The 27,029-nt window shown below is 39.2% G+C and overlaps 1 protein-coding gene across 5 annotated transcripts in view; it reads left to right on the top strand.

The window, feature by feature from the left end:
• ATXN7L1 (ataxin 7 like 1) overlaps nucleotides 1–27,029 on the top strand; it is a 120,227-nt gene that overhangs the window by 75,234 nt on the left and 17,964 nt on the right. For 2 of the 5 annotated variants that reach the window (XM_069883354.1, XM_069883363.1), the window contains exons 4-8: nucleotides 7,750–7,972; nucleotides 16,861–17,144; nucleotides 23,023–23,105; nucleotides 24,122–24,378; nucleotides 26,423–26,615. In XM_069883354.1, coding sequence (XP_069739455.1) covers nucleotides 7,750–7,972; nucleotides 16,861–17,144; nucleotides 23,023–23,105; nucleotides 24,122–24,378; nucleotides 26,423–26,615 — 1,040 coding nt within the window. Of the gene's footprint in view, nucleotides 1–1,029; nucleotides 1,254–1,591; nucleotides 1,682–1,917; nucleotides 2,039–2,685; nucleotides 2,839–7,749; nucleotides 7,973–16,860; nucleotides 17,145–23,022; nucleotides 23,106–24,121; nucleotides 24,379–26,422; nucleotides 26,616–27,029 lie in introns of those variants that run through there. The other 3 variants (XM_069883372.1, XM_069883381.1, XM_069883388.1) reach the window with 3 other exon arrangements.

The raw sequence follows: 27,029 nt of genomic DNA, 5'->3' as shown, positions 1-27,029 counted from the left end.
GGAAGAGTTGTCACTCAAAAAAAGTCTATATCCAGGATTCTGTTATTTCTTTTTTGCCTGGGGATTTTTGGTTTTGCCAAGATGAGAAACATGTATGACTTATAGTAGAAAATGTTCTTTTTTTCCTGCAGTAGCAGTGTGTCGGGTGGCGTGTGCTGATTACATCTGTGGAATTGTGTCATTACAAGAAGTGATGAATTCCTACTTAAACCTCCAACTCTTTTTTTTCTTTTAATCAACTTAATACCCTAAATTATTTATATCTCATTTTATCGTTGAAGAAATAGGCCTTGACACCAGAGTTAAATCTTAAGTCCTCCAACTCAGTGATGTGAAGGCTGACATTGTCACTAGGGCTGAGGATTCTCTCTTCTGTCATTTTCCTGTCTCTCTGATACCTCGGTGATACCTTGGAGTGTCGTCTTTAGATCTCAAAATCCTTGCAAAAGAAGCAGACAAGTAGTCAGCAGCTTCATTTTACGTTTAGTGTAATTAATCTCACCATTTGAGGCATTTTTTGCCAGGCTGAAGCTCTGTTTGACCCTTTCTTTTTTTTTTTTAATGCTTTCTATGGGAGAGGAGTGGAAATGTTCTGGGAAATGCTGAGTGTGTGGTTTTTTGTGGAATCTGGCCATTTTTTAGAGATTTGGCCACTTAAGAGTAATTTAGAGATATTTCAGAGATTATTCCTCTTGTCTCGTAATTATCCTGGTAACTGCCAAGTTACCTCATAAATAAAAGATTTTTCAGGACATTAGCAGGTTCATCCTACTGTGTTAAACACAAACACCCTCCTCCCTTCCTGAATTGTAAAAGAAAAACTACAGTGTCTTCCTCTGAAGATACACTTGTGGGGTTTGCTGCTTCTAATTTTGCACTTTGGTTCATTTCTGCAGTTACTTGAGTTGTATCAACAATCATAAAAAAAAAAAGGGAAAAAGGAAAAAAAACCCCAGCAGCCTTTTCAGCGCTTGTTGTTCTTGGCACAGGATCAGTTCTGGTGTCCAACTGGTAGGACCTGAAACGTGGTGCTTAACAAGTGCCTGTAGTCAAAACAGTTGGTGTATGCGAGTGCTGATCTGGTATTTGCTGCGGCAGGTCATCTGCCTGGTTTTTTACCGTGTGCAGAATACCTAATCACGTTGCTGTGTTCCTCTGACGGCATCTGTGGTAATGTGAATCGTTTGACGTTCCAAAAGTACATGTTTACAGTCGTCGTAGAATCAGATTAAGTTGGCAGCCCGCTCCGCTCTGTAAGTGGCTCAGTTTACATTTCTTCTCCTAGCAGGATGTTTTGCATAATTTTGCTGATCCTACTCACTTGTAGACTTTGTGAAATGGAGAATCGGTTTAGTGGGTCTGTGTCAGAAAGCGAAGCTTGTGTTTGTTGTAAATAAACACCAGCAGAACGGGGCTTATTTTAGCACTTGATAATTTCCCAATTATGTCATTTGACCTGGAATGAAGCTTGCGATTGTCAAGCTGCGTTTTATGCAGCAGATCGCTCTGTGGGTTTGAGCTGGCAGCTTATTTCCTTTGTCAGTTTACAAGAAGTATCAAAATGAAACCGACTCTGCTGTTTCCTTTCCAGTGCGCAGCGCAAGAAGGGTGGAACGGTTTGCGGATATTATTTCCAAACTTTTTCTGCTGGACTTGGAATACTGTTTTGTCTAAAAAGCTGGTAAAGTTATCCTTTGGTCTTGCAACATTATGCTGTTGCTTGCTAGCGTCGGATCCAAGCATATTTTTGCTTAACCTTATGTACTGGGTTTTGTTAGTTTTTTTCGGACTGTGCTTGCAAAATGAAAGTGCTTACAAGGTGTTTATGAACTCTTGTTATGAACCAGCTGCCAGTTACTGCAGGATGACACATTTCTGCAAGCAGTCTAGTTGTTCTGGCTGCAGGCTGTCGCTTTTGGGGCAAGTGTGGGGATTTTTTTATGTTCTAGCTTTATTAGAATTAATGCCAAGTACATTTGCAAACTTTGAACTGGGATCAGTACGAGGTGGCAAGTTTCGCTTGCTATTTACTGGAATTGTAAGTATACATTGCTCAACTTTACATTGTGAAGGGTTGTGCGACACAACGCCTCGGGATATGCTGTGAATAGAAAAACTGTAATTTGTGCATAGGTGGTGTACGGAGTTACCATAAGTAACGTCTTCATCAACAAGACTGTGATACGTTACTGGAACAGAATCATAGTGTGGATAAGATACTAAATTTCATTACCATCTGCTTAAATATTGTGAATAAGGAATAACAAACGATATTTATATTGTGTTAGGGGCAGGTGGATAAATTAGGTTTATACTATTTTGAGTAAAAGGGCTATGAACTCAAGGATTGTGATGCATACAAGCTTAAAAGGAGTTTTACTATTCTGTAATGTTTACTAACAGCAAATAACTTCCTTACTTTTCTGGGGTTTTGCAATTACATTTTGTTTGGTTTTACTGAATATAATTCCAAGCTGTAATCTGTTATACTGGGTCTCTGAGTTATTTGTGGGTCAACCTAAAACTGATTTTTGCTTCAGGCCTCTTGCACGCAGGAAGTCAGCTTGTGCTAAGCGAGAGTAACGTTTCAAAATGACTGATGCTGACAAAGTTCTGGTGTCTCTCTTCCAACAATGTTAGAGGGTTGGGTTTTTTTTGTCGTTTATTTCAACTACCTGCAAAAAAATACTGAAAGACCAGAGGCATGTCTTTCTCTGCTACAGCTGTAGCATGACCTTTTTCCTTTGCCATCTTCTGCCTCTCACCGATGGAGAAGATCCTAACTGTGGGTGAAAAACTGATCGCTTGATTTGATCAATTTTGAGTAGTGCATATTGGGTAGGACTGGATGTTGGTGGGATATACTAAGAAATAGTTTTTGTTTGTAGTCCAAATCAGAGATATCTGTGGTTTCAGGATCATCATATAAAGATATTTTTGGGTACAAAAATGCTGTAGCCCACTTGGAAGCATATGGTTGGCGTATTTTACTGGCAAGATATTTACTGTTGCATTGTTGTCTGTAAGGTTTGCTGTGAGCTAAGCGAGTGCTTGATCTTGTGTGAGAGAGTTGAGGCAAAAATTTGAGAAGAGACTTTCTGCTCAGAATGTGGGTTTGCCTCTTTTTCCCACACGCTGTGCTTGTGGCTCTGGAGCTCATGTTGCCTCTCTATTGCTATGCTTTTTTACTTATGATTAGAAGGAGATGTGGCGTTTCCTGCAAAACAGCTGCTTGTATTCCCTGGTGACCAGTCAGCAAGGATTCAGTGGAATTACAGATTCAAAGGCAGACCTAAAGGACTTTGGCAGCTGCAGCAGAGATTTTGAGGAAAGGTAGGGGGTTGCATTGTGTAGGATGCAGGAAGGAGGATTACAAATGGAGTATAAGAGCATGGGAGAGAAGCTCTGGACATTCAGGGACTGTTAAGTCTCCAACAACATAAGGACTTCACGTCTACAAACAATTCAGATTTGGCTGAGAAAGTTGGACTGTGTCCATGTTTCCATAGGACAGGGAGAATCTCCTGGAATAGTTTAAGATCATTCGTAATGCTGCTGATGCAGAGCTTGCAATGCACACTAGGACGATGTATAGAGTTAGGCTTTGAGACTCTTGCCAGTGACTGGAAAAAATAACAGATGTTGGTCTGAAATTGATTCTTCAGAACGTGCAGGTAATTCGGTGAGAGAGTGTTAAACTTTCCTCTGAGATTAATGTCATTACTACATTAACTGTTTGACAGTGGGAGTCACATGTTGCATGTCACTTGCTGCAGTGGCTGCGCTGAGACAGCTGAGAGGTTGCAGAAGGATTAATGCGGTAAAGAGGATTGTAACTTTGATTGTGTTCTCTCTGTTCCTGGATTTGACAGCAACCAGTATTTAGAAACAAAACAGAATATGTGTTGTTATTTCTGTGGAGTGTAAACATTCTTTTGGAAGTATTTAAATGAATCAGGAAAGCCATCTTTCACATTTTGAACCTGAACACACATTCATAGCATTGCAGGCTTCTGTGGAAACTGAAATGCATGTAGAATTTAGGTTGGTCTCTTATGAGTGGTAACTGTTTTTTCTAGTTGTCTTGCAGGATTTTTTTATATTTTTTAGGGGCAACAATTTTCATTCTACTTTAGGTTCATTTACATCCCGTGACTGTGATGCTTCTGTCTGTAAAGAGAGAATCATGTCCACAGCTGTCTGTGTAACGAGTTCACCAGCCCTGCTAGGTTTAATCTGTCTGCGCATGATGCAAACGAGCCTAGAAATTTTTACACAGATGGCTCGTGGTCTCCTGAATGTGTTAGTATGTGAATATCTAATTTTATAACAGCTATTTGATGTGCAAGTGTCTTTTATTCACATATTAATTTCTTACATAGGACACATAATAGCAAATTTCTATATTGTGTGTAATTCCTTGTGTGTATGTAAAATACGAATAGACAAATTAGTAGAAATTTTGCAAAAAAACAGATGTAAGCAGGAAACTCAGTTTGATGGAGGAGCACTGCCGGCCTGGTTTAAGCAGTTGACTTTGACAGCTGACAGCCTTCTTGTTTTGTTGTGTATTCCCATTATTTCTTTTTGAAACTTATTACCAGTGCCTAAGGCTGATTCACTACCACATATGCGGTTGGGAAGAAGGAAGCGAGAGGCAAGCCAGTAGTTCTTGAGAGGGAATATATCAATATTTAGTTGTGATTTATGCCCCCACCATTGAGCTGTGTCTATCAGGTTTCATGCCTTTGGCAAGTCCAGCCTCCTGTAGCCCGTGCTTGCCCAGCTCACGCAGTGGCTTGCTGGCCGCTGGAGGAAGTTGCCCTTTCCCAAGCTCTTCGCTGTGGCCCTGCCTGCAAGGTGTTGCTGCAATCAGCTCCTGCTGGGGCTAAAGCGACGTTTGCTAATGTGAGTGAATGTGCAGTTGGTACCCGTCGGAGCAGAGTCTGGGAGCACCGCTGGTTGTGTGGCACAGGCTGTTGACATTTTTCCTCCTGAGTGACTTTACACTAGTCATCATTTCAATTTTGCTTCTAGCGGATTTCAAGAGAACCTGGGTAACGCTGAGAATTCTCAAAAATGTATCAGAGTCTGTCTAGAACGTGGAAGACTGTGGCCGTGACTTGGGGAGAGAGGGGAGTTTGAGGAGGTGAAAGGCCAAATGTAGCAGTTGGTTCTGATCACAAGAATGACCATCAGTCTGGCACACTCAGCTAAAATAAGTAATCTTAGGATCTTTTCCGTCCCTATCTTTTAAATAAAAATTTATTTAAAATAGTAGGATGCACTTGATTATATTGTCCTGTCACCGTAGTGCCTCTTTCACCATTTTCTATGTTATAGTGAAAAATCCAAAGTTAATTTGCTGGTTTTCTCTTGGGAATGAATAAATTGAGAAAGTTGTCCAAAGAAAAGCACCGACCATTTAGCTTGACTAAAAATCCAGTGTAAAGAGACTGTTAAAAAACAACTTGCTATGGCGTGTGATACTTGGATGGCTTTAAAATATAATTTTAGATGTGTCTTGAATGTCCGGAAGATTAATTTAATAACAGAGTTGTGTATTTCACTTCCAAATATATCCACAGGGATGATATTGAAGACACGGTTTACTAGAAGGTAGTCGGTCTTGATGTGATGGTTGGAGTAATTAATCCAAATTTATGTAATTTGTGTATGGAAGTTGTATTTTTTTCCCCAAGTTTCACTTTATACACAACTTGGATTTGTTGGTTACATAGCATTCCTTTTCATCGGTCCTCCTGGGAAAGTTACAGATTTTTATTAAGCTAGTTCAAATTGATTAAGTACTTGCTGATAAGGTTGGTGAATCTTGAAACAATAACTTACTTAACAAAATAAATACTCTGTGAAGGGAACACTGCATTTCAGGGGCAGATGTGCAGTTTACATGGCTGTTGCCATAAATGTGAGGTGAAATGAATGGAAATTAACTGCATCCTACAAGTGATGTTTAAAGGCAGAAGCTGCTGAAGGAGGCGTGTGGCAAGGTGAAAACAGACAAACAACAGTTGGCATTTGGGCCATAAGGGAGCTGATTTTTGTACATAACAAAATTAAGATTGTTTTGTTCTTCGTTGCAGGAGAATCTGGAAGGAGCTTCAGCATTTGTAATTAAAACTGTGAACGTGGAGATGTGGAAGTGCTTGATCTTTAATAGAAAATGCCTTTATTTAGTCATTGGAGATAAAATAGAAACAGTTTGAAATAGCCTTTAATTTTTTTTTATGCATTTATCTTTGTTCTTGAGGAATTTGCCTATTGTGAATTAATCATGGATGAATCCTTCTGCTACTGGCAAGTTTTTACTTGTGAGGATGCCAGACAAATTGTCATGTTTTGATTCTCTGTGGGAAAATTTTTCCTACTTATCCTTGAAATATCAAACTAGCGAGTGCAGAGTTGGTGATGCAAACACAAACCTTCCCTTGCAGAAGCTGATCACTGTCGCTTCCTTAACCTGCTCTTGACTGGCAGGGCGATGCTGTGCAAGCTCAAAGAGCAGCACCCACTTGGATTCTTCAAGTTACGTGCTGAAGGCTTTAGATGAGAAAAAATTGCTGCGTGTTGGAGGAGAAACTCCAGCTCGTCTGAAGTTCTCGGTCTGTAATAACATTGCGCTTGCTATGTGTGGTTACTGTGTCAGTAGTGGGGTACCTGGCTGATCCCCGCTGTGGAGTCTCTTGGTGCCGGGGTGCCAGCAAGCTGGAGTCAGCTGCTGCTGAGCACAGCCCTGCTGACTGGAAAATTCCTCTTCTCCAGCCCGCCTGTGCCGCCCGCTGCCTCTGACTGGGGAGAGCTCGGGCTGCCTCGCTGCGGGGTGAAGGGACCAGGGAAAGGCTCTGCCTGCAGACAGGGGGACAGGACTGTTAAGGGTCAGGATTGGGACTAGGACATGAAGATCTAAAAAAGTAATAATAATAACCAAACCCAAACAATTTGACTGAAGTCCTGAGGCCCAGTCTCCTGTTCTGGGGCTAGCAAGGCTTTGCTTTTTGCAGTAGTTACAAGAACTCTCATGTGGACGTGAACAGTGCTTACATGAGGGCTGGACCTCAAGGTGTAGTCTTTGTTATGGGTACAGAAACTTACTGTATTTTGCACTTGCCATTTGGGAAAAAATAGGCTTTTACCTTGTTAAGTGCTTGGCGATAATCTCCAAGCTATGAACCAGGCAGGGCCTAACTCTTTAGAAGGGCTGGGAGCTGTAATCCTTTCGCTATGTTTCAGTCTTCCAATTGCTTTCTTTACGGTTTCCCATTAAACCTGAAGCAAGATAGTCATAAAGTAAACCCTAATAACTGGATCTGTGAATTCTTCAAAAACCATTATAGAAGCAATCTCGTGTCTGTCACAGTGTGTTTCACCGAGTCATCTGAACTGTCGTTCCATGCTCTCCTCTTTCTTTACATGAAAGAGCTGGGATACCTAGGGTACCTCACACATGCTGGTGGCTGCTTATTGCTTAAAAATGATTTGAGATTTGTTGGTAAAAATTTTCTGGTAGATTAGTAGCACTCATTTTATTATGTTTTACATTTTTCAGAGCACTTCATGGAGTTGATCAATTGTCATTTGGCTTGATTATATTCACGTCAGTAATGAAGAAGTTTTCTTCAGAGTGATGAAACCATTGTAACTAGCATAGAGAGGAACAATTTTCTCTTCCTTGACTTCTTTTTTTTAAGCCTATGAAATCCTCTAAAGTTTATTCTTTTTCCATTACAGAACGAAGACACGGTTCAATGTGTAAACCTTCCCCTTCTCCAGCTTCTCCAGCCTGCAATTCCAGGACATCCCTAGTACAGATGAAACCGAAATCCTGTATCAGCGGCCATAACCCTGTCAGCAGCAACTCAAAGCCATTCAAAACGCCCAAAGACAATCTACTTACCTCCAGTAGCAAACAGCACACAGTCTTTCCTTCAAAAGTATCACGGGATAAACCATGGTAAGTACCAAAATAATAGTTAACAATTATGTTGATGTTTAAAAAGTAAGTATCTCTATTTATATTTTAGAATCATAAAAAGTCCATATTCTAATCTTATGTAAGTTTATGGTTTAAGCATCTACATTTTCTAAGGGAGGAAACTGGGATGTTTTTAAATTTAAATATATATATACACATAGGAAGAACAGAAAGGACTAGATTACTTTGCTGATGTTCCTTCAAATATCTGCTTTTCTAAGATACATATAGCAAGTGAGATGTTGACCCATTTTGCTGTCTTTAAAGCCCATTTTCCATTATTACAATACCAGCTTTTAGAACTTTTCTTTTTGAACACTAGGATATTTTTTTGGCAGAGTTCTTAATATTGACTTAACTGATGTCAATGAAAACTTAATGGTTATAGTCATTTCTCTTCAACATCAGCTGCTGTTGGAGTTCATTCTGTATTTTGATAATGTTTGATGCCTTATAAGAAGACAGAAGAAAATTCTGGCTGCACAAATCACTATTTTGGGGGCGTCTTACATCATGTACTGTGATAGATAGATATATATATACACACATACATACAGGCTTTGAGCCTGCCAGGCCCATCCTCCCGTGACTGTGGTGATAGCAGCAGAGTTGCAAAAATGTAAATGAAAGCAGAATTGGGTCACTATTTTATCCCATTAGAAGCCATTTTGTCTTTAGTTATCAACAGAACAGATGCTTTGTGATTAGGTCGCTAGATTGGTCACTCAAGATCTGGGTTCAGTTCCTGATTCTGTACAGGCCATTGTTACGCCTTCGTCTCCTTGGCCTCAGTTCTGTGTCTGTGAACTTGAGATACAAAGACTTCCTTTTTCTTAACTTTTATCTACTTACTGTGTAAAGATCCTTCCCTTTTATCTGTAATATCTAGTGTAAGAAGGCCATGATTTTAGGTAGGATTTCTGGACACAGCTGCCTTAAAGCAGTAGATAATCTAACATAAACCATTCACTCATGAGACAAAGCATAAACTCATAATTAACTCATTATGTTAAATAAAAATATGGTTTTTATGTTATAAAAAACTCATTATATTAAAGTAATAGCTCATGTTTTCTGCCTGAAATATGCACTAGTTGGTATGATTTCAAAGATGGCAGCTTCTGCCTAGCTGTAGAATTTACCTTGCACTGGAACAAACTTGATCAAGATCTAATCTTCCTATAAATCTGAATCCACTGTCTCTGTAAGCGTGGTGAGCATTGTGGACAATTATGGTATATAATTCTGAAAACAGAAAATCTGGATGTTTGGACTGCTCCCACGCATACATGCAGATGAGTTTGAGGCTATTCTAGTTAACGTGCAAGTGCCTCATTTACCATTTAAAAACACAGTATTGACTGAATAGTGACCCTTTCTTCTGAACGTTGGAGAGGAATTTCATACAAGAGAGGGGTTTTTTTTCTTTGTTTAGTCTAGTTAAAAGAAAATCGGAAAGGACTTTGGAGTATTAACACTGTGGACTATAAACCTGTTTCTCATCCTAATGTTACAGACAGCAACTTACATATCCATGTTTCAGCCTACTGACTGAATCTATAAACAATGTCTTCCGTTCTGGCAACAGATGGCATTCTGTCAGTCAGTAGAAGCTGGAAGGGAAGAAAATAACTGAGCATTTCCACCAATCCCTTTTCCCTTTACTGGGAACATCCCAAACATTCACTGATTATTAACAAGGTAGATTTAGCTGTTTTAAACTATTGTGCTGCTCTGTTAATACTTTGGCAATGAGTATGTTGTAGTTCTACCTATTAATTACCCAATTCTTGCAGCTTTGTTGGAAGATAATACTGTGATTTTGTTCACCAGTGGAGAAAAATGAGGCATGTAGTAATTAAAGATGTTGTAATCATCACACAACTAATCATCAACAGTCTGAGGTGGAAATCAATGAAATTGTCTTTCAAAACTTAGTGTTAAGTGCCTTAGATTACATGACTTGTTAAAGAATAAAATCAGTCTGATAGTCATCAGAGGTTATAGAGAGCTGACAGCTGTTACAGAAGAAAGTGTTTGTTTCTCTTCCATTAGTGGATTGCAATTTTTATTTAGACTTTTAGAAAATAGCTAGCAGGTCTGATTTTCTTAAAGGAGAATTTATTCATAAAATGTTTTCTTCTATAAAATTTTTGTATCTTGCATTTAGCTGTCTGTACAAGCTACAAAATTTCACCCCCTTCTCGATTAAAAAGAACTACTCAATTGACACAATACATTTGTCTCCAAAATGCAGATAGGATTCATCGTGTATCCAAGTGTGTTGTGTTTTGTCATCCTTAGAAGCTTTTGTTTATTCAGTGCTTTTGTCTGTTATGTTGTACTCTTGTACTACAAATATTTACTTGACATAGGTTCTTCCAGACAGTTATCAAATTAGCTCAATTCAGGAATTGCATCACTTGTGATGATTGCTTTCCAGACCTGGAATAACCTTTGTTGTGCTTGTCCAATTCTTTCATGCAACATCTCTTCTAAATTTTAGCTGTTACGGTGACTAGCAGCACTTCAGCAATAGCCACTGCAACAGCGTGGCCCAGCAGATCTGTTGTCACACCTGCCCACATGTAGACCGATCTCTTCTGTTGTTTAATTAATTACAGTTTTGGTTGAGTTGTCATCTTAAACATCGACCAAGTAGCTTTTTTTCTTCACATCCTGTGGTGTTGTAGGGTGCACCACAGAGGTGCAGGTTGCTTCTCAATTAATGCTTTAGAAAGTGTGATCAGAATGATCTGGAATTGTTTCATTTTTGTAGCCCCTGTTTTAATACTTCCTTTCATGTGGTTGGATTATGAAGGAATACTGTGAATACATAATCCAGAAATATCTGTCTGCTCTGTTTTTTTCCCTGTATCTCTCTGCCATCGCTGCCATTAATACAGCACTGCTCAGAGGCTGGACCAGTGCTGGAGCACTGCTGTGCTGTGCACAAGATAAATTGCACAATCGCATTCTGGAGCTTGCAGCTGAGGTGGTAAGAGGCATAGCAAAAGGGAGGAAAATAGAGAGGAAAAGGCAAAGAGTAATATGATTGTTAGTAGTAACATTAATGATGAACAAGCAATCATAATTAATAAGACTACCCCAGATACTTTCCCTTTATAAAAGGCATTCCTGTGGCCAGGAACTCTCTCCCTCATGGCTGACCTGCTGAAAGGATGCCACGTCACTTGCTGTGCCCCAGTACATGTGCTGCCATGGAGGATTTTGGTGCTCTTGATACTACAGGGTGTTCATTCCCACCATCCACGATCCTGAGGCAGTGTAAAATTGGGGTAAAGTGTTAAAGTAAGCTAGCCCTGAGATACCAGTCACCCTGACCTCCCTCCACAAGGATTAGCCAATGCCTGCCAGAAGTTCTGAAACTGAAGAAAATGAGATTAAATATATGTGGTTTTCATTAACATGTAGAAAATTGACAGTATTTCTGTAAACAGAAATAGGATCGTAAAAGTATACCTGTGGGTAATCATCTAAAATTTATAATGTCACTTTTCAAAGTATTTTTTTTAATTATCCCTTTAGTCTTTATTTCTTTGTGTTAGGAAGTTATTCTTGCTGAGGTTGAGAACATGAAGCTAGGCAAGATTTAAGGATATTCCTAATGCAGCACTCAATTCAGCGCAGTTAACTTAGACCACATATTCTAACCACTGATTCACAAACACTTTGTTGAGGCAATCCCAGCAATGCAGAGCAGAACAATGTTTTATGGTTTTAAATGTTTATGAATTTATTTTCTTACAAATTTGAAGAGTTGAATGACTGCCTGAGATTTTACAGTGAATACTGTTCTGAATGATCAAAAAAAAAAAGGAAAAATTACATAACATCAAGGAAAAATATTCTTTAAAAGCCTGAAGAAAGGAGAACAGAGGTAAGAAGGAGCTCCAGGTGTGCCAGTATTCAGCTCCAGTGTTGTGACATACCACAGTTATTTTTCTTGCTTGGGAATGACAGTGACAAGCAGTAGCTTGGAACTAAAAATGCCACAAGAAAAATGACAAAGGAAATTCACTCTTGTTTTGGGAGTTTGTTGTGGGTTCTGCTGAAGGAATGGGATGGGATGGAATGGAATGGAATGGAATGGAATGATTTTGGTTGGAAGAGACCCACACTGAGCATCTAATCCAACTGCCTGACAAAGAACATGAGAAAACAGAAGGAAATCAGTTATCTTACCTGAAAAAGAGAATATGCTTTTTGAAGCCTGCTTTGATCAAGCACTTTGTGTAGCCCTCAGGTATTTTTGTAGGCTTTTTCTGGTTCCCTTCTAATTCATTAACATTAGTATTGAACCTCGGGTCAGTAGCACTGGAAGCCATATTCTAGTATCAGTGTAACCAGGAACATGTGAGAACTGTTTGTTCTTTAATATTATTTGCTTTATCATTTTTTAATATAAGCCCAGTAACGCAATAAAGCTCATATTGCTTATCCACTGTGACCACTAAATGTTTCTGTCACTATTTTCCAGTGTGTTGTTTCCCCGTATTTCACCGCAGGCAAATAACTTCGTATTTCACATATAACTTTACAATTGCATGTGTTAAAATGTCTTTGTGACTTAACAAACTTTACCAAACGCTTTACCAAGCACTCCATCCTACTTTTTATAACTGCCTTTGTCTCTTCATAATTTAGTTTCCCTCAATCTTGATTCCATCAGCAAATGTTATCACCAGTAATCTTATATTTCTTTCTAAAGGCTGGTGAAATTTTCAGTCATGTCAGCCTTCGTAAAGATGACTGAAAAGTCCACCTAGTGAGCACCCTTACTGAATCATAAATCCCTGAAAAGCCAGGTTTTAGTTTTATGTTGTTTAACATTTGCTTTTAAACTGTTGTTATTTGTGTTTTATAATGCCTTTCAAAAGTTGGAACTTTTTCATAGTTGTCATTGTCAGCTTAACTGGTAACCTCATCAAAAAATGAAACCAGATTTTTTTTGCCAAGATCTGATTTTCAGCAAAACCATATGAACTAATTGTTTATCAGTTTGTTTTTATTAGATTTTCCATTATTTCTTCCAAGAAACACTCTGGTTTGGGTTTTCAGTGTGGATGCAACAGCAGCACTCAGCTCTCTTTTCTAAGTTGCCAAATATTGCAAGTCTCAATTAGAAATGAATATGCTGAGACCCAGTTTCTCTCCGACTGTTTTGGAACTCATCACATTATCCAGATTTGCTTGTGTTAAAAAAAAAAATCACGCTTTTTCAGCAGCACTTTACCCTTACAGGGGGAATCAAAAACCATCTTTATCTGATTGGACACCTTTATGAGTCTTTCTTAGTACAGAAGAAATACTGAACATTTCTGTCATTTTTGCATCACTAATAACTATTTTACCGTCTTTTAGGTATATCCTGCTATTATTATTAGAATTTCTTTTGTAGAAAAAGTAAACTTGTTTTTACTGAATACAGACTTTTCTTACCTGTCGTTGGCAATTGTCTGTACTCTGATTTTGCTCATTTTTACTGATTGTTGTGTGCCTTTTGATTTTTATGTTTGCTTCATAGAATTATAGAATAACCAGGTTGGAAGAGACTCACCGGATCATCGAGTCCAACCATTCCTATCCAACACTAAACCATTCCCCTTAGCACCTCGTCCACCCATGCCTTAAACACCTCCAGGGAAGGTGTTCCAGTTCCCAATGACCCTTTCTGTGAAGAATTTTTTCCTAATGTCCAGCCTAAACCTCCCCTGGCGGAGCTTGAGGCCATTCCCTCTTGTCCTGTCCCCTGTCACCTGGGAGAAGAGGCCAGCACCCTCCTCTCCACAACCTCTTTTCAGGTAGTTGTAGAGAGCAATGAGGTCTCCCATTCGTGTCAGTATTCTAATTGGCCATTGTAGCAGTTGTCTTTAATAAATCTAAACAGGCTCTTCCTTCAAAAATTCTTTTTAAAATATAAAAAATAAGATGTAAGGGCCCTTTTTTTATTTTTATAACAAACTTTAAAAAGAAATCTTCAATTCGCAGTCAAAAAACTCAGTCTGGGAGAAGAACTCTCTTTAATTATCAAATATAAATCAAGCATGTCTGGTTTATTTACCTTTTCAGTCCTTAGTAGTTGACCATGGTCGCTGGTCTTGTGTGGTTTTCAATCTACCATTTGGTTATCGATTTATCTTTGTGTGTTACACTAAGATAAAATCAGAGTGCCTTAATGTTGAATGCTGATATTTAAAAAGGTTGACTTTCTGATCTGTAACAAAACTAAGTGAGAATCTTGCCTCCTCTGGGCTCTGTTCGGTATCACAACGATCCATCTGTATTTGCCCGAGGATCTGAGGTTCTGAGCACTGCAAAACAGACAAACTTTTTCATATTAGTATTTTACTACTAGACCAGATAATATGCTTTGCCCCTTCGCCGTCTATCAGGACTTTGAATTAAGATAGATCTTAGAAGCTGGGCATGAAGATTTGTTCATATATTTTTACGTAGTTTTTGTATAATAAAACTCCTTGATCTAGACTAAAAAAAAATCTCCTATTTTCAGAAAATGTCTGTTTATAAGCAAAAAATTTTAATTCCTACCCTGAGATGTTACAATTTGTGTCTGTCATTTAAATTAACAAATTCAGGGCTGTTTAAAAAAGTAGAGGATCGAATCCTGTCTTTCATAGTTCCACGTTTGCATTGTCGTTGAAATACTTAAAGCAATTCCGGTTTTGTGAGCGAGTTAATTTTTTTTGCTTAGTTACTGCCCAGAGCTCTGTGTTTCACTGCAGCAGGGTCTGCGTTCTGACAAGCTGACCACAGTATTTGTTTCATAGAGTTTAATTCCAGCTGTAGAATATGTCTTGGTGTCTAAATCTTCTTTTTAGTTTTATATATGTAGAGTTTATGTGAAGGTTCATATATTTTTCTATGTTCGAATACCCTTAGAACAAAGATTAACAACTTCCCGGTGTGGGAGAGCCCACTCCAGCCACATGCGCTGCTCTTTTTTTTATCAGCTCTGAGAAACAAGGTTTTGTAGTAGCCCAGGAAGGTCAAGACTTGAGTTATTTTGGACCCTGCTTCCGACGTCTCTGAAGGGTGTCCCATGGAGAATGCCATCTCAAAGTCATCTTTTTCTGCTTTTAGAAACTCCACACCTGCTAACCATTCCTTCCGTAGGAAGAGTGGAGTGAAGGTGTCATTTGTCAGATATAAAAGACTGCAATTACATGAGATTTGTGAAGCCCTGGACCGTACAGTGGTGTGTAAACAGGCAAATGTTGCCTGTCTGGGGACCTTGACAGCAGTGTGGTCTCTGACTCCACATGCCTGAACTGTTACCTGCCAGTGTATTTCAGAATATACAGTGATTTAACAGTGATGTGTATTTAACAAACGTCATACGAACGGTGTGCAGGAAACAGATTGTTCTGTGAGTACAGTTTGCTAAGGAATAATTTCACACTCCTTTATAATATGTTCCATTTTACCCTTAAACGTGTACAGCAAGTTGAACCTCTAAGATAATAATATATTAAAGAATCACTGAGTTTTAAGATTTTTTTCTGTATGGGACAGTCTCCTCAACTGTCACCTTTTTGCTGGAGATTAAGATTGCAAAGGTTAGCTTAGTTCTGTGCAATTCAGAAAGGGAAGGATAGGAATACTGTAAAAGAGACTCTTGGGCTTCTAGATGAGGGATTTGGGTTACCTTTTCAACATCGCCATTGCATTTCTATTTAAGAAATCTTGTGTTTCTTTTGTTTGCTCGGTGTGGAATGGTAGTCTGAAAATTGTCAATTTTGCATAATCCACATGTGAATTTGCTTACAAGGCAGACAGTCAACTCTTTGGCAAAAGTAACGCTTCAGGCAGTGTATAAGAAGAACTGATTAAGGGAGATGTTTTCATTTGTGACCTCCAGTGAAACCTGGGCTTAAAGTTCTGAGATTAGATTTTTAATTAATATTTCTTCTCTGTATATGTTTCAGTAAGGAGGGGTAGATGATATATATATTGCCTATTATTTGGTAGTCACAAGATACCAGTTTTGGAGTTGTTGGGTAGGTAAAAAGCAGCTGGTTTGGGGTATCTCCTTGTGCAGATGGGAGCCAGAGCTGTTAAAATAATGTTGGAATTGATAATCACCTGTCTCAGTCTTTTTCCTGCCAAGTTGAAAAGGTAACTTTTGTTAGTGCCGCAAATATGTCATGGTGGTAGTAAATTTAGAAGCTAGTTATTACAAACTTTATTCTGAAAATGGCCAACAAAGCTAATTATTACATTGGGGATTTTTATTTCTTTAGTTCGTAAGGTTTTCTTAAAAATACATTTTAGTAATGCTTGAGTCATCAAGGATTTTAATACTTTTAAAATTTTTACACTTACTACCTCTTTTCTCCTTGTTTCCAGAACTCATATGTCATTCAGACACATCTGGGCAAATTAATTATTTTTGTGTCTGTTTAAAACTATTAATATTGTTAGTAAACTACTTCGTTTTCCTGGTGAATTTAGTACAGCATATGCATATCCAATATGTGCTTGTGTTAAAGGCATAAGACCTTATATGTAAAGGGGTACATTTTGCTTAGTACCAAAGGCTAATTTTCTTTATGAATTATAGGGGATTGAATCTTAAAAAATAAAATAAAATACGAAGGTTCATTTTCATAATTATCTACATTCCAGGCTTTACAAATGCCTGGTTTTGTAAACATTGTATTGAACAAAAATAGTCAATAATGGTACTAAGTATTTAATTTTAGTCAAGTCTGAAGGTGTTGTGTCACTTGTATTGAAATTTTTAGATCTGTGAAAGAGATTCAATATGTGTAGATCTTTGGTACAGAAAAAAACAACTTGAAGGTTTGTCTTTGGTTTTGCAGCGTTCCTGTTCCAGTAGTCAGCCTAGAGAAAATTCCTAACCTAGTGAAGGCCGATGGTGCCAATGTTAAAATGAATTCTGCAACCACTACCACCGTCACCTCCTCCTCAGCCTCTTCATCCACCATACCTGCTCCAACTTTGGTTAAATCTGGTTTGACATCCAAGTCAGTGCCGCCGTCACCAGAGAAGATTCTGAACGGCAAAGGAATTATAGCTTCATCAATAGACAAGAAACACCAAAATGGCACTAAAAGCAGTAACAAGCCTTACAAAAGACTTTCAGGTAAGTGATGTTGCAGTTCATCCGTCTTTCTTCATTGATGTTTCTGCAGCTCAGAGATTATATACTAATAAAATGCTGTAGCCTGGTTTTCGTTTGGTTTTTTTACTGTAAGATGCTAGTTTGCATATATGAGAAAGAAGGCTTTCACACTCTTAGTACGTGTAAAATATTTTCAAAGTACACATTCTGTTAAGCTAGAAATTAGAACAACTAATGCATTTCTCAACTGATCAATAGGCCAAATATAAATTTTTAACTAAGTAAGTTCATTAAAACAGAAAAGCAGAAGGCTTCTTCAGCCATTAACGTAGTTTGGGTCTATTACAACAAAAAATGTGGTTGAGTGACTTCTGCATAGTCATGATTGAGTTGAACAGTTGAGGTTTAAGACATTGGATTATCTACCAAGTCATGACTTTTTTACAGAATGTTCTTTCTTGGTTTTAAATACTAGAAAATTCTAAGAAGATATGGGAAATGCTGGGGAAGTCTTGAAAGTCATAATTTCCCTCCCCTCCTCCTCTGTTGATTAACACGAGTGAAGACGTTTGTAGCGTGGGGATCTCGATCTTTCTCAGGAAGACAGAACAGTGGGGCTGAGGGAGTGACATTAAACATGGAAATGCCCTGGCTGGCCCTAGACAGGAGACTACTGAGCCTGCCGGTCCTCATGCAAACCTGCCACCGGATCATGGAACCCCGTGTGAGGGCAGGGGCATAGTGTGAGGGCAGGGGCTCCCTCGGAAAGGCTGCCAGTCATTGGGAGCAAGAATTATTTTCTGTGAGCTGTGCCACCTGTTGGACAGTGAGCAGAGAATTTGCCCCTTAAAGTTTGAAAACATATTTTTGTTCAGAATGAAAGGAAACAAAGTGGTTGAAGGGATTTTTTTTTTTTTTTTTAACAAAAGTAACTGTCTTGAGTTTACGACTTCCGAAGCCGTGCAGGGTCTATTCATCAGCTGGCAGTACTTTGTGGTTTGGGCAGGAACTCCTTGTGTGTACTGAAAGGCTAATTTTGCTAATGGCAGCATGATCCACATTAGGTCGTCCCTTTGGCAGAAAGTTAGTCCACATGATTTCTAAGTGTGCACTAGTTACGAGCCGAGTATAAGTTGTACAAGATAAAAGCTTTAATTTCCAGTTAATGAGTGTGCCCTGTTTTTTGACTGAATATCGGGTTTATTTTTTTCTTTTTCTCAAAGTTGGCAGTCGGCCGATGGTACTGCTACCTTGGCTTGATTCCAGACCAGTGTGAGGTGTTTGCTAGGGCTCTGTGGGATATGGAACAACGCCATTGCCTTAACAGTTTCAGTACACTGATTGCTTTCTTAACTAGTTAAAAGTGGCATATAAGAGAACAGAACCGTTGTTCAGGACAGCGTTCCACAAAATGAAAAAATATTAAGAGAAAGTAGCTGATAAGGCTTTTAAACCTTAGATTTCAATTGCTAAGATCGAATTTGTTATTCTAATAAAGACTGTATATTTTGCAGTTAATTTAAAATTTGGTTTCTTTTAACGTGTTGTTTCCTTCATAGTTGCTTAATTTAGCTAATCTGTTTTGAATTCCTATTTGTGCACTTGAAACTGCTCCTTTTTGAGATAGAATCATAGAGTGATTTGGGTTGGAAGGGACCTTAAAGATCATCCAGTTCCAACCACCCTGCCATGAGCAGGGACACCTCCTAGACGAGGCTGCCCAAGGCCCCATCCAGCCTGGCCTTGAACACCTCCAGGGAGGGGGCAGCCACAGCTTCCCTGGGCAGCCTGTGCCAGTGTTTCACCACTCTCATCATGAAGAATTTCTTCCTAAATGTCTAATCTAAATCTTCCCCCTTCTATTTAAACCCATTCCGCCTCGTCCTACCACCACATGCCCTTGTAAAAGTCCCTCCCCAGCTTTCTTGTAGGCCCCCTGCAGGTACTGGAAGGTCACTAGAAGGTCTCCTCAGAGCCTTCTCTTCTCCAGGCTGAACAATCCCAACTCTCAGTCTGTCCTCACAGCAGAGGTGTTTCAGCCCTCTGATGATCTTTGTGGCCCCACTCTGGACCCGTTCTATATCCTTCTTATGTTGGGAATTCCAGAACTGCACAGAATGCTCCAGGTGAGATCTTACAAGAGTGGAGTAGAAGGGGACAGTCGCGTCCTTTGACATGCTGGCCACACTTCTTTTGATATAGCCCAGGATATGGTTGACCTTCTGGGCTGCAAGAGCACGTTGTTGGTTCATGTCAGGCTTCTCATCAATCATCACCCCAAAGTCTTTCTCTGCAGAGCTGCTCTCAATCACTTTGTCCCCTATCCTGTATTGGAGCCATGGATTACCCTGACCCAGGTGTAGGACCTTGCACTTGGCCTTGTTGAACCTCATGAGATTCTCACAGGCCCACTTCTCCTGCTTGTCCAGGTCCCTCTGGATAACATTTTGTCCTTTTGGTGTAACAACTGCACCACTCAGCTTGGTGTCATCTGCAAACTTGCAGAGGGTGCACTCAATCTCATTGTCTGTATCATCAGTGAAAATATTAAACAGCACTGTCCCCAGTACAGACTCCTGAGGGAAACCACTTGTCACAGATCTCCATCTGGACATTGAGCTGTTGACCGCTACTCTTTGAATGCAACCAGCCAAACAATTCCTTATCCACTGAACAGGAGATCCTTGTTTTCATGTTTCACCACCTGTTTCTGCAGGGCTGTGAATGATAATTATGCATTTTTTGTACGAATGCTTGCCAAGATGTGTTCCTGAAGGAGATCCATTTCTGTAGGGCCTTCCTTCAACTTGCTTGCTTTTTCTGTGGAGGTGACTCCATCGTTCTTCTGTCTCTGAGCTGTCACTCACAGCATCTTCTAGGCTAGGGAACATTTCACTGGTGGAAATTTCTGACTAGGCTTGAACACTGCACAGGACTGTTTTAACACTGTAGTAGGCATTAGTTTACTTTCATAGGCTTAGCAAATCTACAGAATTGATACTTTTTTCAAGGTTCTCTGTCAATATCAGGTGAATCTCTTCAGTCTTGTGTCTGGTGTCTCATGTATTGGTGCAGCAAAGCAATGATATAACAGTGATGCAAATCAGAGAAGTCCTGAGAGCACTGGAGACGAATTGCCTGTAGATCGTATGTCACTGTGATGGATTTACCTCTATTATTATACAGAACTGTGCAAAGGCTGAAAAAAAGATCCGAGAAGGTCAATGAGATGATTGTTTTAGATATCCCATAAATTTCATTAATTTCACATTAAAATAATGAGGCAGTGGATAGGACACTTAGGTTTCTCTCAGTCCACTGCTAGGGAACCGTACAGCTGTTAATTTTTTAAGCTTCTTAATAGATCTGACTGCTTTACATCTATTTTCTTTCCTTTTTAGCAACCTCCACTCTCTCTCATACCATTTCCCTGCCTCTGGCTGAAGTTTGTTTTTCCTCTTTGTTGAGAGCTGGTGGTTGTTTGGGTGATGAATGAACCTGCCTTCTTTTCCGAGTGCTCTTGTTGGTGAGAGAGAGGAAATGGCTCGTGGAACCACAAAAGGCTGCCTGTCGCTGCCCACCAGCAGTGGAGCTGTGTTCCCTAGTCTCAAACTGGAAAAAAAATATATTTAATCCCTAAATCTTCCTGAGCTCTTGTTCTCTTTGGGGTGAAATTAAAGAATGCAGATTCCCACTTTACACCAAGAATATTTGTTGCATCACAAACAGGAGTTTGAGACAATTCAGTTTTGACCTTTCCTCGTCTTTCATTGAGGGTATAATGAATGCTCTCCGTTTTATCCACTGAATGTGAAGAAGTGGAATCCATTCAGGAGACACCTTAAGCTGTGTCTGCATACAGGAGCCTAGGGGTTCTCACACTACGTGCTTCCTAATACAGAGGTAGTTAGAAGCTGCATTTTGTTATTGATAAGAAGATGATAATCTTCATTTAATGTGTTGCCCAAACCAGGCATATCTGCAGCTGGCAATTAGATGTTCATGGATTCTCTGGAACAGCCACACGCTTCAGCCAGAAGTGGCTTCCTACATGTTTAGTATTTCTCAGGGAAAGCGTGTTATTTTGTTGTTCTGTAGGTGGCAGAGGCTTGCACTTTATCTGACTATAATTCATTCTGTTGATTTTACCTCTATATGGTTTCCTAAGCACTGGCTTTGCTTTCATCAGTCCTGAAAGTCTTTCTTCACTGGGACACTCATATTGAGAAGTAGCAATCCGGATGCTCCCAAAGGGAATGCTGTTGAAGTTATGTTTCCCAGTTGATCCAGAGCAGTTCTTACCTGGTGACTTTCAGAACACATTCCACAGCTTGATGATTACCCTCAGGATTTTTCATTTGAAGGCGTATTTAGAGTCACTGTAGTCTGCTTTGTTTCTTTTTTAATTTGTGTTGGAGGTTTCAGGCGGCTCATTCTGGAAACTGTGATAGGAGGATCATGCATTCAAAAAACACGAGTAATTAACTCCTTTAGTTTGTAAACAAAATGTTTATTATATTTAGTCATACCCAGCTACTTTGCTGTTTCTGTTGTGCTGTAAAGGCCACAGAAACTATAACTACTTCGGACAATTTTCAGTCCCATTGTGGATTTCACCAAAAAATCCCAGTGGCAACTGCTTTTCCCAACCTCACATTTTGGTCTGGTTCTGCTCATAGGTTGATAGCACAACCATTTAATGTTTGCTTCATCATTTTTAAGTGCATATAACAGAATATATTAAACTGCTTGTAACTCGAATACGTGGATGGCAGTTGTCTTTTACTTGGCCTCATGTTTCTTCTTCCAGCTGTTCTATTTTCTGTGATGCTGTCATAACATTGTAACTTAGCTGTGAATCCCTGTCTTCATCTTCGCTCAGATTTGTTTGTTTATGAAGAATTTTTTCATCCTCAGATAAGTGTTGTATTTGAGTACAGGATGTTAGAACAGAACGCCACTGTATAGTTAAAATGGGTTTTGGTAAATAGTTTATATTTCACTATCAAACAAAAGCAAACCAGTCTGCTAATTAAAACCTACAGTGTCAAGGTGTATAAAAGTAGTGGTATATTTTTTTTGATGGCACAGACTAAAAAGTGTACGTCCATAGTTTTGTTACAGCTCTGTAGCACAAACCCTAAAATTGTGTTAACATAATCTAAAGGAGGTGATGCAGTCTGTGGTATATATGTTCTAAAATATTAATGAAAATGAAATATGTAAATACAGCATATTAATTATTAATGCCCTTTTAATGTTAATCATGAGAAGTCCTGTAAATGCCTTTTTTTATGTATAATCTCTGCAAACTTTAAACTCCTTGGCTTTCTTAGGGAAATAATACTAACAAACACAGTTTTACACATATTAGGGGACAGATCTAGATAAAATTTGGTTTTAAAATGTCACCAGTAATCTTGCATTAATTTTTGAGACACCATGAATTGTTTTTCAGAGTTTCGAAGCATGTCAGAGAAATGTTGTTGTTCAAAGCACTTGGGATATTTAGTCCGTGTATGTCTGAGCCAGACTTTGAAGCTATTTTTGCCAGTGCTGTATTTCATAGCCTGAGAGGCAGCCAGCGTTCAGAAGGGAATTGAACTTGCAGGTGTTTGTCTTGGTCCTGTGTTTGGGCCACTCTGCTGGGCACAGCTCTGTAAGCAGATTTATTGCTATGAAGGATTGAAATCCTGCTCTAAGTAGACAGAAATGTTAAGGACAAAAAACTGTGAGGGATGCGCATCACACTTTTCTGGGGTGCTGGAGTTGGGAAGAGTAGTTCAGGTTGAGCTTCATTAAATTAAGTACTATAAGTCAAAAATTATAGCTACTCTGGTTATAATTTCTGTAATAATCTGGTTTTTTTCTCCTTTTTCTCCCAACCCCCATCAAACAGAAAGAGAATTTGACCCAAATAAACACTGTGGAGTACTGGATCCTGAAACAAAGAAACCTTGCACAAGATCGCTCACCTGCAAGGTATTTTTCTTAGAAGATAAAATATCAGATGCTTTGTTATAGTTTAAATCCTACCACAGTAGTTTGAGAGGTCATACCTGCTCCTGTCTTACAGACAATGGGTATGGTATTCAGACGCTGTCTTCAGGTAATTGTTTTGAGTAATTCTGTTTCTTTGAATCAGAGCATCTGCATTATTCCACTGATATTTCTAAAAAGATCTTTTTTTTTCCTTGTCATTTTATTATGCAGAAAGCATTAATGTTTCATGTAGAAGCACAAGTGTTATTTTAAATGCTCCTTTTCTGGTATATATGTGTAACTGTTGAAGTGTGGTCAATTTTCAGTAAAAAAATTAACATTTTTATAATAAATAACTTGGAGGCTGCCCTTTTGGCAGCAATAAGTCTCATGTCAAAAAGTAGCAGCAATGTAAGACTTCTGTAATGAACATTTCATAGAATCATAGAACAGAATCATAGAATGGTTTGGGTTGGAAGGGACTTCAGAGATCATCCGATTCCAACCCCCATGCCACGAGCAGGGACACCTTCCACTGGATCAGGTTGCTCAAAGCCTCATCCTGCCTGGCCTTGAACACCTCCAGGGATGGATTTGTTTGTGTATGTGCTGCTTGTCAGTAGAGATGATCAATTAAATTCACTTTTAAACTGTATGCAAATTTTTCAATCCAATGAAATCAACTTTTCATTTTAAGTTAAAAGCTGCAAAGACGTTACTTCTTAATATTTTAAAATTATTGGAATTGTATTTTCTGTTTTGGAAGAGGTAAGTCAATAGACTCTATTATATGAAAACTGTTGCAAAAAGTAATTTTAGTCTTGATGTTGGCATTTCTTGGAAATTACTTCATAAATTATCAAGGATAATGTGGAATAAGAGCTTTATTTCTATACTTGTGGCTAAAGTTGTTTGAAGTAGACTTTATCTTGTAGAGTTGTGGTGTATCGGAAGTATAGGGGACTCATAAACAATGTCATGCACACACAAATGCTTTTTAACCACCCTATTTTTAGACTCATTCACTTAATCATCGACGAGCAGTTCCAGGCCGTAAAAAACAGTTTGACATCCTTCTAGCTGAACACAAAGCTCGATCCAGGGAAAAAGAAGTTGCAAAAGACAAAGAGCATCCACCATCTGCAAGGGAAAGCTATCAGAGCCAGCCCACACCAGCACAAGAATCTCTGTCAGGATCTTCAGTGACCTCTGGGCAAGAATCTAAAGTAACATCTCCGGCAAAATCTAGACCACCAAATTCTGTACTTCCAAGGTAAGCAGTTCTCCAGTGTGGAATGCTGCATTCTGAAGGTGCGGTAAGAAATGCCATAGTCTTACATAGAGCTTATTGTATAAGCATTTGCTATTTCTTTAGGCTACTGCATAATAAAATGAATTAATACAAGAGTTTCTCTTAGCAATAGAAGGTAGGTTCTATTTGTATTAACCTACATCTGTCCATGGTAGCCAGTGATCTGACTGGGAATGGAGTGAGGAGCTGTGTCCACCCTCTGATTGGAATCTCAGACTGACTGCATTTTTTTGCTAAAATAGTCAGGAATAATGAGGAAAGTTTACATTCAAGTCATTCTGATGCTTTGGGGAATAAAATTCTATTTCCATGAATTGGGGTAGTTATTCAGAAAAACAGTACAAACTTCTAAAGTCGTCCCTTTCTAAACTAGCATGAGGTATTGAATCTACTGATTTCTACTTATCCTCTGGTAGACTTACCACGTGTTTTGTTTCCTTGGCTGGGTTTTTTTTGGTGTTAGTCTTGGCTGGAGTAGATTGAGCTAAACTAGTTGGGTTTGCTCATATTTATTTTGTTTCATATTTCTTTCCTTTGCCTTGGTCAGGATTGGATTTCTGTTTGGGGGCTTTTGTACTAAGATAGTGCCTATTGCAAAGAGATATTTGTGGTATTTGTTATCTCAGGTCTTACAGAGACAGCCATTCCCAATATTTTCTGCGTGTACATCAAGCCATAATGAAATTTTATTCATACAGTGGAGGAGGTGAGTCTTGCAGAGTTTGAGTGAGAGGACAATGAAAGAATACCCGTAAATAAATAAAGTGGCGAGAAGCCTGCATAATTCCTGTAAAAGGAGTGACCGTGCACAGCGCTTAGAAAGGAGCACAGAGGGACAGACAGACGTTGTTCTTAGTAGGTGTTACAGTCAAAGAAACAAAACTGAAATGCATTTCAGCGAGAGTCAGGTCAAGAAATTGAAAAGGTACAGCAGGAGGAGGATTTTAGCAGTTGTAGGTTGTGTTTGTACAGTTATGCTGCTGTTTCTGCTGCAGAGCCTCTGTTCTGTTGTCCAGTCTGTTTTTGCAAGCAGCCATGCCAGAGAAAAGCCTCACTAGCTCTCTGTTGCGAGTCAACAAGCCTGCAGCTCTGCTGCTGGAAGAGCTTATGTGAGTGCTCCCTGCTCTGCTGAGGTGAAGCTTTCCGGTTCCACTGGTGGTGACTTGGCTTGACCTGGCCGGCTGAGGAGCACTCACACAACTTATTATCCCTTGCAACAGCAGCCGTTATTTCTAGCTCATGGACGTTTCTGAGCAATCCCTGCTCGGTTCAGAAGAGGGCACCTGTCCACAGGCTTAGTGACTGCTGTGTCCTGATAGCCTAAGTTCATGAGATTGAAGATCTTCAGATTTTGCGCAATGCGGACAACTCCTCCAGCCTCCGAGGTCCATACACATACTCAGTTGTACAGACTGTAATTGAGAATCCTTTTCACCCCCACTTCTAGTCTGATTTGTTTCCAAGCTACTTTTGAAAGGCAAAGCACCATCATACCCCGTGGTGCAAAGGCGTTTCCACTCTGTTTTACTGGAGTTTAGACAAAGGCAGAGAAAACCTACATGCTTTAAGAGGTCCTCCCAGGCCCTTCACTTACTAATCTAGCTGTAGAGGGTGTCAGCTAAACAATCTTATTTAATACACTAATTTCAGTAGTATTTTGGTATGAAATAAAATTGTGCAACCTGACCCTTGCAGTTAATCAAATAGCAGAGTAATGTTGCTATGTACATCTGATTTTTTTTTTTTGCATTTTTTATGTACTTTGTGTCTTTCAATATCTTAAACTCAACCTCGTGGCAGATTTAAAATCTTGGGCAATACCAAGGTGCTTCCACTAACATTAACTTGATGTTAACCTGGGATATATTTCTCACAAGACCAAATGTCAGCTATTCCACATCTTACTGTCCTTCTTTATGATCGTTTCTGGTATAATTCACTTCGACACTTGACTCCATCAGGTACGTTTGAATGCTCTTGACGTAAATGTATATTTTCCTTCTAGACCATCATCTGCAAATAGCATAAACAGCAACAGTTCTTCAAACCACAGTGGGTATATACCAGAGCTGCCACTGCCTTCCATGGGAGGAGATTTAACGAGCAGATTGTCCAGTGATGAAGGAGAAGCGGATGGAGCTGAAGAATCTGAGAAATTAGACTGTCATTTTTCTGGACACCATCCCAGACCTCTTGGGGTATGTGTCTATCTCTGGCTTGCCTTGCCGTTCTTGTGTAATTAGAGAGGGGAGAAAAAGGCAGTAGTTTAGTAAAAATGTGAGGAATGAGGACCTTGCATTCTGAAAACTGTATTCTAAAGAGAGCAAATGCATTTGACAGAAAATGGTGTGGATGGGATGAGGTAGGAGGAGAAGACTGGTCAGTGTATGTGATAAACATTGCAAGGTGTCAGGAGAGGATGAGCAGCAGAAAATTAGAAGTTCTAGGTTCAAATTTTGCTTTCAGTTGACCGCAACCAGGGTGTAGTTCTGCTAAACTGAGAAAAGTTGCATTGTTTTAAATGTGATGTAAACAGCTAATCTCGTTGTCATAGTTCTTACGAAACTGTACCTTTCCATCGGTTATAGTTCTGAAAATCATGCCGCAGCAAA

This window comes from Phaenicophaeus curvirostris, chromosome 1 (genome assembly GCF_032191515.1).
Source record: "Phaenicophaeus curvirostris isolate KB17595 chromosome 1, BPBGC_Pcur_1.0, whole genome shotgun sequence".
Taxonomy (NCBI): Eukaryota; Metazoa; Chordata; class Aves; order Cuculiformes; family Cuculidae; genus Phaenicophaeus; species Phaenicophaeus curvirostris.
The sequence above is the reverse complement of the archived record's forward strand: the minus strand, read 5'-3'. Positions and strand labels throughout refer to the sequence as shown.